The sequence below is a fragment of the Dama dama genome, chromosome 2 (genome assembly GCF_033118175.1).
Source record: "Dama dama isolate Ldn47 chromosome 2, ASM3311817v1, whole genome shotgun sequence".
NCBI classification, from domain to species: Eukaryota; Metazoa; Chordata; class Mammalia; order Artiodactyla; family Cervidae; genus Dama; species Dama dama.
The window spans coordinates 22,923,831-22,942,175 of record NC_083682.1 but is presented as its reverse complement, the minus strand read 5'-3'; the positions used below and the strand labels follow the sequence as shown (position 1 = coordinate 22,942,175).

Here is an 18,345-nt window from a genome sequence, read left to right as displayed (position 1 = left end):
ATTTGAGTCAGTTCTAATGAGGCGGATGAAATTGGAGCTTATTATACAGAGTGAAGTAAGCCAGAAAGAAAAACACCAATACAATATATTAATGCATATATGTGGAATTTAGAAAGATAGTAACAATGACCCTATATGTGAGACAGCAAAAGAGACAAAGATATAAAGAACAGACTTTTGGACTCTGGGAGAAGGCAAGGGAGGGATGATTTGAGAAAATAGCATTGATACATGTATATTACCATGTGTGAAATAGACGACCAGTCCAAGTTTGATGCATGAAACATGGCACTCAAAGTCGGTCTACTGGGAAAACCCAGAGGGATGGGATGGGGAGTGTGGGAGGGGGCTCAAGATGGGGGGACACATGTGCACCCGTGGCTGATTCATGTCAATGTATGGCAAAAACCCACCACAATATTGTAAAGTACTTAGCCTCAAATTAGTTCTTTACCACTAGTGCCACCTGGGAAGCCCAAAGTGAAAGTGAAAGTGTTAGTTTCACATCCAGACACAAAGACTTAAAATTTTCTGTACAAGAGAGGGGAAAAAATGGAATTTACATCCTTCACTGAAAACACACACAAGCTAAAAAACAAAACAGTTTATCTACTTCTTCAAATACTACTCCTTTCTCAAGAAATTAATTTTCCCCAAGGTTTTCCTCAGGGCAACTTTGACATCGTTGTTCCTCAAACTATATATCAGTGGATTTAACATGGGCACCACAATGGTGTAGAACAGGGAGGACACTTTCCCTTGGTCAAGGGGCAAACCAGAAGGTGGTTTGAGATACACAAAAGCCCCAGAACCAAAGAAAAGGAAAACCACACTTATGTGGGAGCTGCATGTACTGAAAGCTTTGGACCTGCCCTCAGTGGAGTGAATGAGGAGGATGCTGGAGAGGATTAGAGCATAAGAGATGGAGATGGTGACAGTTACCATTCCAATAACAGTGGTCACAACTATGAAGACCACCAGTTCGTGCACATAAGAGCTGTTGCAAGCTAGCTCAAGGAGAGGAGGGATGTCACACATGAAATGATTGATGAGGTTGTCAGCACAGAAGATCAGACTTGCTATGCTTCCTGTGTGGGCCATGGCCCCTGAAAACCCCATCACATACACACCCAACAAAAGGAGTAAACAGACCTTAGGAGACATGGTGACTGTGTACACCAGTGGCTTACAGATGGCGACATAGCGGTCATACGCCATCGCTGACAGGACGAAGGACTCAGAGATGACAAAGAAGCAGAAGAAAAACAGTTGAGTCAAACACCCTGCATGCACGATGGTGTTCTTCTTTGAGACAAAACTCATCAGCATTTTGGGAGTGATGGTAGTGGAGTAACAGAAGTCTATGAAGGAGAGGTTGAAGAGGAAGAAGTACATGGGGGTGTGCAGGCGAGAGTTCAACCCAATCAGCGTTATCAAGCCCAGGTTCCCCACTACGGTGACCATGTAGAAACCTAGAAACAGGAAGAAGAGGGGCATCTGGAGTCCTGGCTGGTCTGTTAAGCCTGTGAGGATGAATTCTGTCACCGAAGAGTTCTCAGCTGCCATTCTCCCCTGAGGAAAAGGTGGTCCATGGGGAAAAGAAAAGAGAACTATTTTGAGAGAAACACCACTACCACCCTCCCAGTACCCACCTCACATTCTTGAGAATGAAATCCACAGAGACATTTGAGCTTTAGTGTGGAAGGAAGGTTTTTACTGTTTGCTATGGAGCTACTTTAATAGCTAAGTGACTTGAAATTCCAGAGAACAAGAGGTTAGACTTTGCCTCCAGAGTGACCACATGGCACTTCTAGAAGAAGCAGAAACATATTCATATTCCAGTTCATTCAAAAATAAGAGATGTCTTTTAGATCTTTAAGTCAGTCCATTTTCTGTGCCCTCTCTCTCCTGCTTCTGTTTGACACTGGGGACTTTCCCTTAACTGGCAGAAGACACTGTGACTTCTCAGAGCTCCCATCTCTGGGTCAATGTTGACAAATAAAGAAGGAGAGCTCATATTTTTCCAGGATCTCCTGTCTCTAGTGGCTTTAGGTTTAATGATAATTTTTCAAGCTAACATTTATTTCAGTGGCTACTGTGTGAAGCTGTGTACTAAGAGCTATGTGACAATACTATTATCCACATTTTGCAGATGAGAAAGCTGAGTTAAGTAACTCACCCAAAACTCAGCTCTAAAACTACTGAGTAGCTGCCAGAAGGTGAACTTGGGCAGTCTACTCTCACAGTTTGCACTGGTAACCACCGTGTTACATGACTGACCAGTGCCAAACACGTACTCACCTTCCTTTAGTTTAGAGCTGTAATGCCATACCCCACTGTCTCTTGTCCACAACTGTCCTGGGAAAGAAAATGACCATAGTGAGTTGAAGATGGCTGCTTTGAGCTCAGAACTCTCTCCTCACAGTCTGGTCCTAAGAATCAGAATCTCTGATTTATCTTGTATCTCATTCTGCTTTGAAGAGCATGTTTCCAATTATTGGTTTGCTCAAAACCCCTCCAGCTACGAGGAAGGAGACAGCACCTTTGTTTTATTAGGATTGTGGATCTCAGTGACTTGATTATTCAGAGATTCCCTCAAGACCATTTCCTGAGAGATTACTTTCCCAGGGATAAAAATGTTTGCTTATACCCTTGATATTACTTGCTTTGGTTTTTAAAGACACTTTCTTTCAGCAAACAGTTATCTGGGAAAAAAAATCATTGTGAAAAATGACCATTTCTTGAACATACATTACTGTGCCTGACAAAGACCTTTTACACTTTCTGGCTGCCAAGACTGAAAACATCATGCACATATAGTCTATTTCTCATAATAATGATATTCATTTTAAAGGTAAGTTGCTCACAGAGACAATGTATTTCCAGGCCGCGTGCCTGGGTCTGTCTAAATTTAGGCCCCTATATATAATCACTATAACTTCCTCTTATTGAGGGTCACTGGAATCCTTAAAGCAGGGTCCCTGCCTTCTGAAATCTGGCAATTTTGGGGAAAGTAACAAATAAATATGAAATGACTTTAATAAAAACAAGAAGTGAGTATGTCAAGAAACAATTAACGCTAAGGGCTATCTATTATAATTTTTTTTTTGGAAGGTGTGTTTGTTTATTTTTTTCCCCCATTTATTTTTATTAATTGGAGGCTAATTACTTTACAATATTGTAGTGGTTTTTGCCATACATTGACATGAATCAGCCATGGATTTACATGTATTCCCCATCCCAATCCCACCTCCCACCTCCCTCTCTACCCAATCCCTCTGGGTCTTCCCAGTGCACCAGGCCCGAGCACTTGTCTCATGCATCCAACCTGGGCTGGTGATCTGTTTCACCCTTGATAATATACATGTTTCAATGCTGTTCTCTCAAAACATCCCACTCTCGCCTTCTCCCACAGAGTCCAAAAGTCTGTTCTGTACATCTTTGTCTCTTTTTCTGTTTTGCATATATGGTTATTGTTACCATCTTTCTAAATTCCCTATATATGCGTTAGTATACTGTATTGGTCTTTATCTTTCTGGCTTACTTAACTCTGTATAATGGGCTCCAGTTTCATCCATCTCATTAAAACTGATTCAAATGAATTCTTTTGAATGGCTGAGTAATATTCCATGGTGTATATGTACCACAGCTTCCTTATCCATTCGTCTGTTGATGGGCATCTAGGTTGCTTCCATGTCCTGGCTGTTATAATTTACAGTAAGGTACGCTTCTCAGGTGGCTCAGACAGTGAAGAGTCTGCCTGTGATGCAGGAAAATCAGGTTCAGTCCCTTGGTCAGGAAAATCTCTGGGAGAAGGAAACCCACTCCAATATTCCCACCTGGTAAATCCTGTGGACAGAGAAGCCTCATGGGCTACATTCCCTGTGGTTGCAAAGAGTCAGACAAAACTGTGCAACTAACACTTTCACTGTTCACTTTCATTCAATAGAGTATTCATATTTCATTCATTCTAGGAATAACTGCACTGTCCAGCAAACAAGAAGATTTCTCTGATTCTCTGACCTTATCTTCTCATAGGGTGTAAGTCTAGTGGTAGCAAAGGTTCTCTATCAAGTACTTTGTCTTAGCGTCTGTCACAAGCAGCTTTTCTCTCAATTAAAACTCCCTTTGGCTGTCCCTACCTTCCACCCACTTTTAATCGAGTGCTCCTCTCTATTGACTTTCTAGCTTCTCAAGTTCTCAGGCTGAATCCTCGTAGATCAGATTCCCAATCCAGGGATACCTCCAGATTCGTTTTTCCTCTTTGGTTTGCTTTTCTCTACTGTGTCTTCTACTTCTCAACATAAACTTCTGCCTTGTCAAAAATTGTCATTAGATTAAAGCCTCAATGCACTAGAGTTGATGTTTTACTGAATGATGTCAGATGATGCATGACTGTAGGTGAGATTTTCAAAGTTGAGGTGCTTGTGGAAGAAATTATATATGGAAATTGATACAGTCACTATGAAGGACGTTATGGAGATTCCTCAAGTAGGAGTAAAACTATCTTATGACCCAGTAGTCCCACTACTGGGCATATTCCCTGTGAAGACCATAATTCACAATACACAGTGGAAACAGTGGCAGACTTTATTTTTGAGGACTCCAAAATCACTGCAGATGGTGACTGCAGCCATGAAATTAAAAGACACTTGCTCCTTGGAAGAAAAGCTATGACCAACCTAGACAGCGCATTAAAAGGCAGAGGCATTACTTTGCCAACAAAGGTCTGTCTAGTCAAAGCTATGGTTTTTCCAGTAGTCATGTATGGATGTGAGAGTTGGACTATAAAGAAAGCTGAGTGACAAAGAATTGATGCTTTTGAACTGTGGTGTTGGAGAAGACTCTTGAGAGTCCCTTAGACTGCAGGGAGATCTATCCAGTCCATCCTAAAGGAAATCGGTCCTGCATATTCATTGAAAGGACTGATGCTGAAGTTGAAACTCCAATAGTTGGGCCACCTGATGCGAAGAACTGACTCCCTGGAAAAGACCCGGATGCTGGGAAAGATTGAAGATGGGAGGAGAGGGGGATGAAAGAGGATGAGATGGTTGGATGGCATCACTGACTCAATGGACATGAGTTTGAGTAATCTCCGGGATTTGGTGATGGACAGGGAGGCCTGGCGTGCTTCAGTCCATGGGGTCGCAAAGAGTCAGACACACCTGAGCAACTGAACTGAACTGAACCCCAATGTTCATTGCTGCACTCTCCCCTGTCCTTTACTATCTCCAGGAGTCTGCTCATACCCATATTCATTGAGTCAGTGATGTCATCCAACCATCTCATCCTCTGCTGCTCCCTTCTCCTCCTGCCCTCAATATTTTCCAGCAATAAAGTGTTTTCCAATGAGTTGATTCTTCACATAAGATGGCCAAAGTATTAGAGCTTCAGCTTCAACATCAGTCCTTCCAATGAATATTCAGGGTTGATTTCCTTTAGGATTGACTGGCTTGAACTCCTTGCTGTCCAAGGGACTCTCAAGAGTCTTCCCCAGCACCACAGTTCAGAAGCATGAATCCTTCAGCTCTCAGCCTTCTTTATGGTCCAGCTCTGACACCTATACATGACTACTGGAAAAACCATAGCTTTGACTAGACACACCTTTGTTGGCAAAGTCATGTCTCTGCTTTTTAATATACTGTCTATGTTTGTCATAGTTTTTCTTCCAAGGAGTAAGTGTCTTTTAATTTCAAGGCTGCAGTCACCATCTCAGTGATTTTGGAGGCCAAGAAAATAAAGTCTGTCGCTGTTTCCATTGTTTCTCAAGCTATTTGCCATGAAGGGATGGGACCGGATGCCGATTACTCAGCTATAAAAAGAAACAAAATTGTCTGTTGTAGTGATGTGGATGAACCTAGAGTCTGTCAAACAGAGTGAAGTAAGTCAAAAAGAAAAAAATATATATTAATGCATATGTATATGTGGAATCTAGGAAAATGGTACTATCTGCAGGGCAAGAATAGATACAGATGTAGAGCATGGACTTGTTGAACAGTGAGGGAAGGAGAGGGTGGGATGAGCTGAGAGAGTGGGACTGACATGTGTACCCTACTGTGTGTAAACAGACCGCTGGTGGGAGGCTCCTGCAGGGCACAAGGGGCTCAGCTCAGTGCTCTGTGACGACCTAGAGGCGTGGGGTGGGGGATGCGGGAGGGAGCCCATTGGGCGGGGATATATGTATATATATGGCTGACTCATGTTGTTGTATAGCAGGAATTAACACAGCATTGTAAAGCAATTATCCTTCAATTAAAAATTTAAAAAAAAAAAACATTTTAAAGAAACTTACCACAGAAATAATGAAAGAATTTGGTTATGGAGCTTCCTCAGGGCTCATCTTTGTTACTAGTAACACCTCAAAGGTCTTCAAAACAAATTTTTATCTTAAGCTTTACATTTCAGGAACAAATGTACTATTTTAAAAAGAAAATCTGCCCGTACAAGGCTATAAAATCTACAATTTCCCAAGGATGAAAGATAAATCAAGATTATGAGGTGAACTGACATAAAAGGGGATTAATTAGGGAAAAAACTAACATCATCTCAAGTCCAAACTGTGTGGCTTAATATGTTGGAGCAGGGAGATGATTCTTAACACAATAAAACATCGCCATGGACAAGAAAAAGTGTTTCTGAAAACAGAAGTATTAGACAAATAGAAAACAAAGATTGAAGGGATTAAATGCAATTTATAGACCTTTACTGAAAATGAAAGCCACATACTTTCTCTAAAAAGTGTTTCAGAACTTTACAAAGCCTTTTCCCAACAACTTCATTTAGGTGTCTAGCTCACATCTGGAAGGGATGTGTTACTGTGGAAGGAGCCAAATCTAGTTGTACTGATTATACTGCCTTGAACCAATCCTGACTGTACTTCCTTGTACAAGATGCTAAGTTCTCTTTGCTGGTGTTCCCCTCTTTACAGCATGGCAACATTTAAAACTGATTTGTCTGTGTCACAATATTGTTCATGAATTACATCAGATGTTTTAAACCAAGTGGATATTCTGATGTCCTGTTTACTTGACACCATTGACAACTTCATTTTCAAGACACCTTAACTTTCCACCTTTCCTCCAACTTTTGGCCACTTATTTTCATTCTCCTTCAAGATTCCTTATTCTACCTGTCCATAAGTGTTAATAACAACAGATCCTCAACTTCTTTCCTCTTGTCCTACTCACTTTTTCTGAGCCATCTCATCTACTTGCTCACACTGAATAAATTGAAAGTACAATCTATATTTCTAGGTGGGATTTTACACCTATAACACCAGCAACCCACTGCACATCTCCACCTGAATGCCCCGTAGACACCTACAACTCAATACACTGAAAACTTATTATTTTCCCTCTAAAGTGGCTCCTGCTACACTACCCTGATCAGAATATGGTGCCATTTTTCTGCTTGCTTCCTCCTCTCCATCATAATTAAATCATTATAAGTTGATTATGTCTTTTAAATGATTTATGCCAGTGGCCTGAAAATCAGTTACTGAAAATAATTCACCAACTGGACAGTTTGCTGAGAGCTAATTCACTGAATAGCCAGTATGTAAAATGGCCAATTTAGTATGTTTAGTTTTACTTTCAGGTTTTTTTATGCAATAGGTATTCATTTCATAAAATTAGAAACTATAGGTAAAGTGAAAGTTTAAATTACTGTAAGCTGTTATCTTTTTTAAACAGCTTAAAAGAAGAAAACACTGTTTATAATAGCCAAGACATGGAAGCAGCCTAGATGCCCATCAGCAGATGAATGGATAAGGAAGCTGTGGTACATATACACCATGGAATATTACTCAGCCGTTAAAAAGAATTCATTTGAATCAGTCCTAATGAGATGGATGAAACTGGAGCCCATTATTCAGAGTGAAGTAAGCCAGAAAGATAAAGAACATTACAGCATACTAACACATATATATGGAATTTAGAAAGATGGTAACGATAACCCTATATGCAAAACAGAAAAAGAGACACAGAAATACAGAACAGACTTTTGAACTCTGTGGGAGAAGGTGAGGGTGGGATGTTTCAAAAGAACAGCATGTATACTATCTATGGTGAAACAGATCACCAGCCCAGGTGGGATGCATGAGACAAGTGCTCGGGCCTGGTGCACTGGGAAGACCCAGAGGAATCGGGTGGAGAGGGAGGTGGGAGGGGGGATCGGGATGGGGAATACGTGTAAATCTATGGCTGATTCATATCAATGTATGACAAAACCCACTGAAATGTTGTGAAGTAATTAGCCTCCGACTAATAAAAAGAAAAAAAAATAAAATAAAATAAAATCTAAAAAAAAAAAAAGAAGAAGAAGAAAACAAGCTTTTTTATATTTAAACACATATTCACTATTCCCAACAATCTTCATTCCTTTGCGTATACTCAAGTATCCATCTGGGGTCATTTTCCTTTAACATTTCTTATAGGGAAGACATGACAGCAATGAATTCTCTAAGCTCTTACTTTTCTGAAGGAAAATAAAATTTACTTCACTTTAATTTTGAAGAATATTTTCTCTGTATATAGTTCTGGATAGACAGGTTTTTATTTTAGCATTTTAAACATATTGTCTCATTGTCCTTTGGTGTGTATTCTTTATGACAAGAAGTCAACAATAATCTTCATTTTTGGTCCTCTATGAAATTTGTCTTTATAAGCTGGTTGGTATAATATTTTTTTAAAAAACACTGATTCTAAGCAATTTGATTATGGTGATACTTGATGTGGTTTTCTTTGTGTTTATTCAGCTTGAGCTTCATTGAGCCTATTCTGCGGGTTTATAGTTTTCTTCAAAGTTGGAAATTTTCAGCCATCTTTTATTCTATTATTTTCTCTAACACATGCCAGTCTTTGGGTCCAGTTAAGCTACATTAGATCACTTGATATAGTACCACAAGGCACTGAGTCTGTTTATTTTTGAATCCTTTCTCTCTCTCTCTCTCTCTTTCAGCACTGTCTCTTGCCAGATATTCAAGTTTTTAAATTATTTCTTCCATAGTGTCTACTGTTCTGTTAAGGTCATCTACCAAATTTTCTTTTCATATGAAGCATTTTCAGTTATTCGTGTTCCATTCAGTTTTCTTTTGTAGTTTCCATTTTTTCACTCTGTTACATTCTTATTTTCCTTAACACCCTTGAGTGTGTGTATAAGGCCTTTTTAAAGTTCTTGTTGACTAATTCCAGTATTTGTATAATTTCTGGTATGTTTCTACTGGCTGACTTTTGCCCTGGTTGTGATTTGCTTTTTTTTTTTTGCTTTTTGTACTGATTTTTATTGGATTCTAAACATTATGACTATAACATTGTTGAACTTCTAAATTATCTTGCTCTCCTTTACAAATTTTAATGGCTTATTTTATGACCATTAAGTTAAGCATATAAGCTTAATCTTTTTGAAGTTTCTAAGATTTTTAAAAGAAGGTCTAATTTAGAGTTGGACAAATTTAGTACTACTCCTAAACTATTATCTTTCATGGGCCTGTACTGAATTTTCCTTCAGGTTTCAGTAAGCTGGATGGTGCAAGATCAGATACCTCCAGGCTGTCTGTGAGTTCTGGGAATCATTCAGCTTCCAAATCAGCAGTAGTTATTATTAACTTGGCCTCATGGAACTTCACCCTATACATTCACAGTTTAGTATTAGCTGAAAAAAAAAAGAGGACTGTTTTCATGTTTCTGGAGCTCTTTCTTTACCTAGTGTCCTCTTCCTCATAAGTTTGAAGTGACTAAGCCTCCTGTGTTCTGATCTCTGATTCTACAACTAGTAGCAATTTTGTGCTTTGCTTGGGCAACCTCTCTGGTGGCAGAGTCTGACTAGACTGCCAAAATGAAAGCTTGGGCAATTATAAGACTTACCTGATTTGTTTTCCTTCCATCACAGATACCAGCCCAGAGATGCCTGTTGTCAGACATCTAAAGAATGATATCTACTTTTCCAGTCTGGTTTTACAGTAGGAAGGTGAGTCTGGTATGAGTTACTCAGTCATGGCTGCATGAAGACTTCATTTAGTTTTGACTGGATTTTAGTGATTCCTAAATATTGGAGACAAACAGAAAGACCAAGCAGTCAAAGAAAAATATGTGCATGAGAAGATATGCCTGCAACAGAGTAAGCACTCGGTATTATGAATACTTAAATAATATATTTAATGTAGTAATCTACTTCTTGAATGTATTTTTCCTGGGTGTATACATAAGAATATATGTGTGTATGAAGAAAGAAACTCAAAATTAATTAAAGATCTAAATGTAAGACAAGTAACTATAAAACCCCTAGAGGAAAACATAGGCAAAACACTCTCTGACATGTATCACAGCAAGATCCTCTATGACCCACTTCCCAGAATAATGGAGATAAAAGAAAAATAAACAAATGGGACCTAATTAAACTTAAAAGCTTTTGCACAATGGAGGAAACTGTAAGCAAGGTGAAAAGACATCCTTCAGAATGGGAGAAAATAATAGCAAATGAAGCAACTGACAAAGAATTAATCTCAAAAATACACAAGCAGCTCATGCATCTCAATACCAGAAAAATAAACGACTCAATCAAAAAATGGCCCAAAGATCTAAACAGACATTTCTCCAAAGAAGACATACAGATGGCTAACAAACGCATGAAGAGATGCTCAACACCACTCATTATCAGAGAAATGCAAATCAAAACCACAATAAGGTACCATCTCATGCCATTCAGAATGGCTGCTATCAAAAAGTCTACAAACAATAAATGCTGGAGAGGGTGTGGAGAAAAGGTAACCTCTTACACTGTTGGTGGGAATGGAAACTAGTACAGCCACTATGGAGAAAGGTGTGGAGATTCCTTTAAAAACTGGAAAAAGAACAGCCATATGACCCAGCAATCCCACTGCTGAGCATACACGCTGAGGAAACCAGAATTAAAAGAAACATGTGTACCCCAGTGTTCATCACAACACTGTTTACAATAGCTAGGACATGGAAGCAACCTAGATATCCATCAGCAGATGAATGGATAACAAAGCTGTGGTATATATATGCAATGGAATATTACTCAGCTATTAAAAAGAATGCATTTGAGTCAGTTCTAATGAGGTGGATGAAACTGGAGCCTATTACAGAGTGAAGTAAGTCAGAAAGAAAAACTCCAATACAGTATATTAACACATATATATGGAATTTAGAAAGATGGTAATGACAACACTATATGTGAGACAGCAAAAGAGACAAAGATATAAAGAACAGACTTTGGTACTCTGTGGGAGAAGACAAGGATGGGATGATTTGAGAAAATATCATTGAAACATGTATATTACCATATGTGAAATAGATGACCAGTCCAAGTTTCATGCATGAAACAAGGCACTCAAAGCCAGTGTACTGGGACAATCCAGAGGGATGGGATGCGGAGAGAGGCTAACGGGGTTCTGGATGGGGGACGCATGTATACCCGTGGCTGATTCATGTCAATGTATGGCAAAAACTACCACAATACTGTAAAGTAATTAGCCTCCAATTAAAATAAATAAACCAGTTTAAAAATTAAAACAAAAAAAAGAAATTATATGTGGAAACTTACAGTAGTAATAATGAAAAATACTTTGATTGTGCCACTCCCTCAGGACTCATCCTTGTTACAAGTATACCCTCAAAGCTCTTGAAACAAATTTTTATCTTAAGCATTACATTTCAGGAACATGTGTCCTATTTCATAAAGGAAATATCCCTGTGCAAAACTATAAAATCTATAATTTCCCAAGAATGAAAGATAAATCAAGATTGTGAGGTGGATTGAAATATTTTTAAAAAGATTAATAAAGATTAAAAGTAATATCATCTTCAAGTCCAAGGTGTGTGGTTAAATTATTGGAGAAGGGAGAGGATAACACAATAAACACATCTCCATGACAAGAAGATGTCCCAAAGAAAGGCAATGCCAAAGAATGCTCAAACTACCACACAATTGCACTCATTTCACATGCTAGTAAATTAATGCTCAAAATTCTCCAAGCCAGGCTTCAACAGTACGTGAACCATGAACTTCCAGATGTTCAAGCTGGTTTTAGAAAAGGCCGAGGACCCAGAGATTAAATTGACAACATCTACTGGATCATCGAATAAGCAAGAGTTCCAGAAAAATATCTGTTTTTGCTTTATTGACTATGCCAAAGCCTGTGACTGTGTGGATCATCACAAACTGTGGAAAATTCTGAAAGAGATGGGAATACCAGGCCACCCGACCTGCCTCTTGAGAAATCTGTGTGCAGATCAGGAAGCAACAGTTAGAACTGGACATAGAAAAACAGACTGGTTCCAAGTCAGGAAAGGAGTATGTCAAAGCTGTATATTGTCACCCTGCTTATTTAACTTTTATGCAGAGTACATCTTGAGAAACACCAGGCTGGATGAAGCATCAGCTGGAATCAAGATTGCCAGGAGAAATATCAATAACCTCATATATGCAGATGACACCACCCTTATGGCAGAATGTGGAGAGGAACTAAAGAGCCTCTTGATGAAAGTGAGAGAGAAGAGTGAAAAAGTTGGCTTAAAACTCAACATTCAGAAAACTAAGATTATGGCATCTGGTCCCATCACTTCATGGCAAATAGATGTGGAAACAGTAGAAACAGTGTCAGACTTTATTTTGGGGGGCTCCAAAATCACTGCAGATGGTGATTGCAGCCTTGAAGTTAAAAGATGCTTACTCCTTGGAAGAAAAGTTATAACCAACCTAGACAGCATATTAAAAAGCAGAGACATTACTTTGCCAACAAAGGTCCATCTAGTCAAAGCTATGGTTTTTCCAGTAGTCATGTATGGACGTGAGAGTTGGACTATAAAGAAAGCTGAGCGACAAAGAATTGATGCTTTTGAACTGTGATGTTGGAGAAGACTCTTGAGAGTCCCCTGGACTGCAAGGAGATCCATCCAGTCCATCCTAAAGGAGATCAGTCCTGAATATTCATTGGAAGGACTGATGCTGAAGCTGAAATTCCAATACTTTGGCCACCTGATGCAAAGAACTGACTCTTTTGTTTTCTATGAAAGTCTATAAATTGCAAATAACCTCTTCAATCTTTGTTTTCTATTTGTCTAATACTTTTGCTTTAAAAAACATTTCTTCTTGTCATCAGTTCAGTTCAGTCACTCATTCGTGTCCGACTCTTTGAGACCCCATGGGCTGAAGCACGCCAGGCCTCCCTGTCCATCACCAACTCCCAGAGATTACTCAAACTCATGTCCATTGAGTCAGTGATGCCATCCAACCATCTCATCCTCTGTTGTCCCCTTCTCCTCCCACCTTCAATCTTTCCGAGCATCCGGGTCTTTTCCAGGGAGTCAGTTCTTCGCATCAGGTGGCCAAACTATTGGAGTTTCAACTTCAGCATCAGTCCTTTCAATGAATATGCAGGACCGATTTCCTTTAGGATGGACCGGATAGATCTCCCTGCAGTCTAAGGGACTCTCAAGAGTCTTCTCCAACACTGCAGTTCAAAAGCATCAATTCTTTGTCACTCAGCTTTCTTTATAGTCCAACTCTCACATCCATACATGACTACTGGAAAAACCATAGCTTTGACTAGACAGACCTTTGTTGGCAAAGTAATGCCTCTGCCTTTTAATGCGCTGTCTAGGTTGGTCATAGCTTTTCTTCCAAGGAGCAAGTGTCTTTTAATTTCATGGCTGCAGTCACCATCTGCAGTGATTTTGGAGTCCTCAAAAATAAAGTCTGCCACTGTTTCCACTGTGTATTGTGAATTATGGTCTTCACAGGGAATATGCCCAGTAGTGGGACTACTGGGTCATAGGATAGTTTTACTCCTACTTGAGGAATCTCCATAACGTCCTTCATAGTGACTGTATCAATTTCCATATATAATTTCTTCCACAAGCACCTCAACTTTGAAAATCTCACCTACAGTCATGCATCATCTGACATCATTCAGTAAAACATCAACTCTAGTGCATTGAGGCTTTAATCTAATGACAGTTTTTGACAAGGCAGAAGTTTATGTTGAGAAGTAGAAGACACAGTAGAGAAAAGCAAACCAAAGAGGAAAAACGAATCTGGAGGTATCCCTGGATTGGGAATCTGATCTACGAGGATTCAGCCTGAGAACTTGAGAAGCTAGAAAGTCAATAGAGAGGAGCACTCAATTAAAAGTGGGTGGAAGGTAGGGACAGCCAAAGGGAGTTTTTGGGGTTTTTTTTCTTTTTTTTTATTTGTTGGAGGCTAATTACTTCACAACATTTCAGTGGGTTTTGTCATACATTGATATGAATCAGCCATAGATTTACACGTATTCCCCATCCCGATCCCCCCTCCCACCTCCCTCTCCACCCGATTCCTCTGGGTCTTCCCAAAAGGGAGTTTTAATTGAGAGAAAAGCTGCTTCTGACAGATGCTAAGACAAAGTACTTGATAGGGAACATTTGCTACCACTAGACTTACACCCTATGAGAAGATAAGGTCAGAGAATCAGAGAAATCTTCTTGTTTGCTGGACAGTGCAGTTATTCCTAGAATGAATGAAATATGAATACTCTATTGAATGAAAGTGAACAGTGAAAGTGTTAGTTGCACAGTTTTGTCTGACTCTTTGCAACCACAGGGAATGTAGCCCATGAGGCTTCTCTGTCCACAGGATTTACCAGGTGGGAATATTGGAGTGGGTTTCCTTCTCCCAGAGATTTTCCTGACCAAGGGACTGAACCTGATTTTCCTGCATCACAGACAGACTCTTTACTGTCTGAGCCACCTGAGAAGCGTACCTTACTGTAAATTATAACAGCCAGGACATGGAAGCAATCTAGAGGCCCATCAGCAGATGAATGGATAAGGAAGCTGTGGTACATATACACCACAGAATATTACTCAGCCATTCAAAAGAATTCATTTGAATCAGTTTTAATGAGATGGATGAAACTGGAGACCATTATACAGAGTGAAGTAAGCCAGAAAGATAAACACCAATACAGTATACTAATGCATATATATGGAATTTAGAAAGATGGTAACAATAACCATATATGCAAAACAGAAAAAGAGACAAAGATGTACAGAACAGACTTTTGGAGTCTCTGGGAGAAGGTGAGGGTGGGATGTTTTGAGAGGACAGCATCAAAACATGTATATTATCAAGGGTGAAACAGATCACCAGCCCAGGTTGGATGCATGAGATAAGTGCTTGGGCCTGGTGCACTGGGAAGACCCAGAGGGATGGGGTGGGGAGGGAGGTGGGAGGGGAATTGGGATGGGGAATACATGTAAATCCATGGCTGATTCACGTCAATGTGTGGCAAAAACCACTAAAATATTGTAAAGTAATTAGCCTCCAATTAATAAAAATAAATGGGGGAAAAAAATAAACAAACACACCCTCCAAAAAAAAAAATTATAATAGATAGCCCTTAGCGTTAATTGTTTCTTGACATATTCACTTCTTGTTTTTATTAAAGTCATTTCATATTTATTTGTTACTTTCCCCAAAATTGCCAGATTTCAGAAGGCTTTAAGGATTCCAGTGATCCTCAACAAGAGGAAGTTTAATCTAGTGATTATATATAGGGGCCTAAATTTAGACAGACCCAGGCATGTGGGCTCTGAAACACATTGTCTCTGTGAACAACTTACCTTTAAAATGCATATCATTATTATGAGAAATAGAATATATGTGCATGATGTTTTCAATCTTGGCAGCCAGAAAGTGTAAAGGGTCTTTGTCAGGCACAGTAATGGATATTCAGGAAATGGTCATTTTTCACAATGATTTTTTTCCCAGATAACTGTTTGCTGAAAGAAACTGTCTTTAAAAACCAAAGCAAGTAATATCAAGGGTATAAGCAAACATTTTTATCCCTGGGAAAGTAATCTCTCAGGAAATGGTCTTGAGGGAATCTCTGAATAATCAAGTCACTGAGATCCACAATCCTAATAAAACAAAGGCACTGTCTCCTTCCTCGTAGCTGGAGGGGTTTTGAGCAAACCAATAATTGGAAACATGCTCTTCAAAGCAGAATGAGATACAAGATAAATCAGAGATTCTGATTCTTAGGACCAGACTGTGAGGAGAGAGTTCTGAGCTCAAAGCAGCCATCTTCAATTCACTATGGTCATTTTCTTTCCCAGGACAGTTGTAGACAAGAGACAGTGGGGTATGGCATTACAGCTCTAAACTAAAGGAAGGTGAGTACGTGTTTGGCACTGGTCAGTCAGGTAACATGGTGGTTACCAGTGCAAACTGTGAGAGTAGACTGCCCAAGTTCACCTTCTGGCAGCTACTCAGTAGTTTTAGAGCTGAGTTTTGGGTGAGTTACTTAACTCAGCTTTCTCATCTGCAAAATGTGGATAATAGTATTGTCACATAGCTCTTAGTACACAGCTTCACACAGTAGCCACTTAAATAAGTGCCAGCTTGAAAAATTATCATTAAACCTAAAGCCACTAGAGACAGGAGATCCTGGAAAAATATGAGCTCTCCTTCTTTATTTGTCAACATTGACCCAGAGATGGGAGCTCTGAGAAGTCACAGTGTCTTCTGCCAGTTAAGGGAAAGTCCCCAGTGTCAAACAGAAGTAGGAGAGAGAGGGCACAGAAAATGGACTGACTTAAAGATCTAAAAGACATCTCTTATTTTTGAATGAACTGGAATATGAATGAATTTCTGTTTCTTAGAGAAGTGCCACGTGGTCACTCTGGAGGCAAAGTCTAACCTCTTGTTCTCTGGAAGTTCAAGTCACTTAGCTATTAAAGTAGCTCCATAGCAAACAGTAAAAACCTTCCTTCCACACTAAAGCTCAAATGTCTCTGTGGATTTCATTCTCAAGAATGTGAGGTGGGTACTGGGAGGGTGGTAGTGGTGTTTCTCTCAAAATGGTTCTCTTTTCTTTTCCCCATGGACCACCTTTTCCTCAGGGGAGAATGGCAGCTGAGAACTCTTCGGTGACAGAATTCATCCTCACAGGCTTAACAGACCAGCCAGAACTCCAGATGCCCCTCTTCTTCCTGTTTCTAGGTTTCTACATGGTCACCGTAGTGGGGAACCTGGGCTTGATAACGCTGATTGGGTTGAACTCTCGCCTGCACACCCCCATGTACTTCTTCCTCTTCAACCTCTCCTTCATAGACTTCTGTTACTCCACTACCATCACTCCCAAAATGCTGATGAGTTTTGTCTCAAAGAAGAACACCATCGTGCATGCAGGGTGTTTGACTCAACTGTTTTTCTGCTGCTTCTTTGTCATCTCTGAGTCCTTCGTCCTGTCAGCGATGGCGTATGACCGCTATGTCGCCATCTATAAGCCACTGGTGTACACAGTCACCATGTCTCCTAAGGTCTGTTTACTCCTTTTGTTGGGTGTGTATGTGATGGGGTTTTCAGGGGCCATGACCCACACAGGAAGCATAGCAAGTCTGATCTTCTGTGCTGACAACCTCATCAATCATTTCATGTGTGACATCCCTCCTCTCCTTGAGCTAGCTTGCAACAGCTCTTATGTGCACGAACTGGTGGTCTTCATAGTTGTGACCACTGTTATTGGAATGGTAACTGTCACCATCTCCATCTCTTATGCTCTAATCCTCTCCAGCATCCTCCTCATTCACTCCACTGAGGGCAGGTCCAAAGCTTTCAGTACATGCAGCTCCCACATAAGTGTGGTTTTCCTTTTCTTTGGTTCTGGGGCTTTTGTGTATCTCAAACCACCTTCTGTTTTGCCCCTTGACCAAGGGAAAGTGTCCTCCCTGTTCTACACCATTGTGGTGCCCATGTTAAATCCACTGATATATAGTTTAAGGAACAAGGATGTCAAAGATGCCCTGAGGAAAACCTTGGGGAAAATTAATTTCTTGAGAAAGGAGTAATATTTGAAGAAAAAGATACAATGCTTTGTTTATCAGTGTTTTCAACGAAGAATGCAAATTCCAGTTTTTTTCCCTTTTATATATAGAGAGAACTTTAAGTCCTTACATTTAGATCAATGTTTAGTACAGACCTATTTTCCATGTCTCTTAACCCACCTTTAGTGTTCCAAGACTATTTTATGAAAATTTTCTACAAGCATTGATAATTTAATTTTGAATGGGTTAAATTACATGTAACCCATTAAATCTATAATTTATACATATTTAACCTAATCTCCTCAATAGCAGATGTTGGAGACTTAGAAATATTATATATGTTTTCCAGGCCCATACAGCTAACTGGTGCCACAGTTGGGACTGGAATCAAGTCCCTTGAATTCTAATTTACTTTGTTTTCCTTTATGCTATGCTTTCTTGCTTCATTTTGTTGCTGCCCTTGCAGATTTCATTTTTAAGTATGATATATCAGCATATTAAAGTCTGATTCTGCTTA

General features: G+C 39.6%; 2 protein-coding genes across 2 annotated transcripts; one reads left to right on the top strand and one right to left on the bottom strand.

Annotated features, from left to right (window-relative positions):
* Positions 1 to 624: 624 nt before the first annotated feature.
* On the bottom strand, positions 625 to 1,566 carry LOC133068038 (olfactory receptor 8B8-like). The gene has a single exon (XM_061159116.1). The coding sequence runs from the start codon at positions 1,564 to 1,566 to the stop codon at positions 625 to 627; it is 942 nt and encodes a 313-aa protein (XP_061015099.1).
* A 15,344-nt stretch (positions 1,567 to 16,910) lies between these two features.
* LOC133068028 (olfactory receptor 8B8-like) lies at positions 16,911 to 17,852 on the top strand. The gene has a single exon (XM_061159113.1). The coding sequence runs from the start codon at positions 16,911 to 16,913 to the stop codon at positions 17,850 to 17,852; it is 942 nt and encodes a 313-aa protein (XP_061015096.1).
* The last annotated feature ends 493 nt before the right edge of the window (positions 17,853 to 18,345 follow it).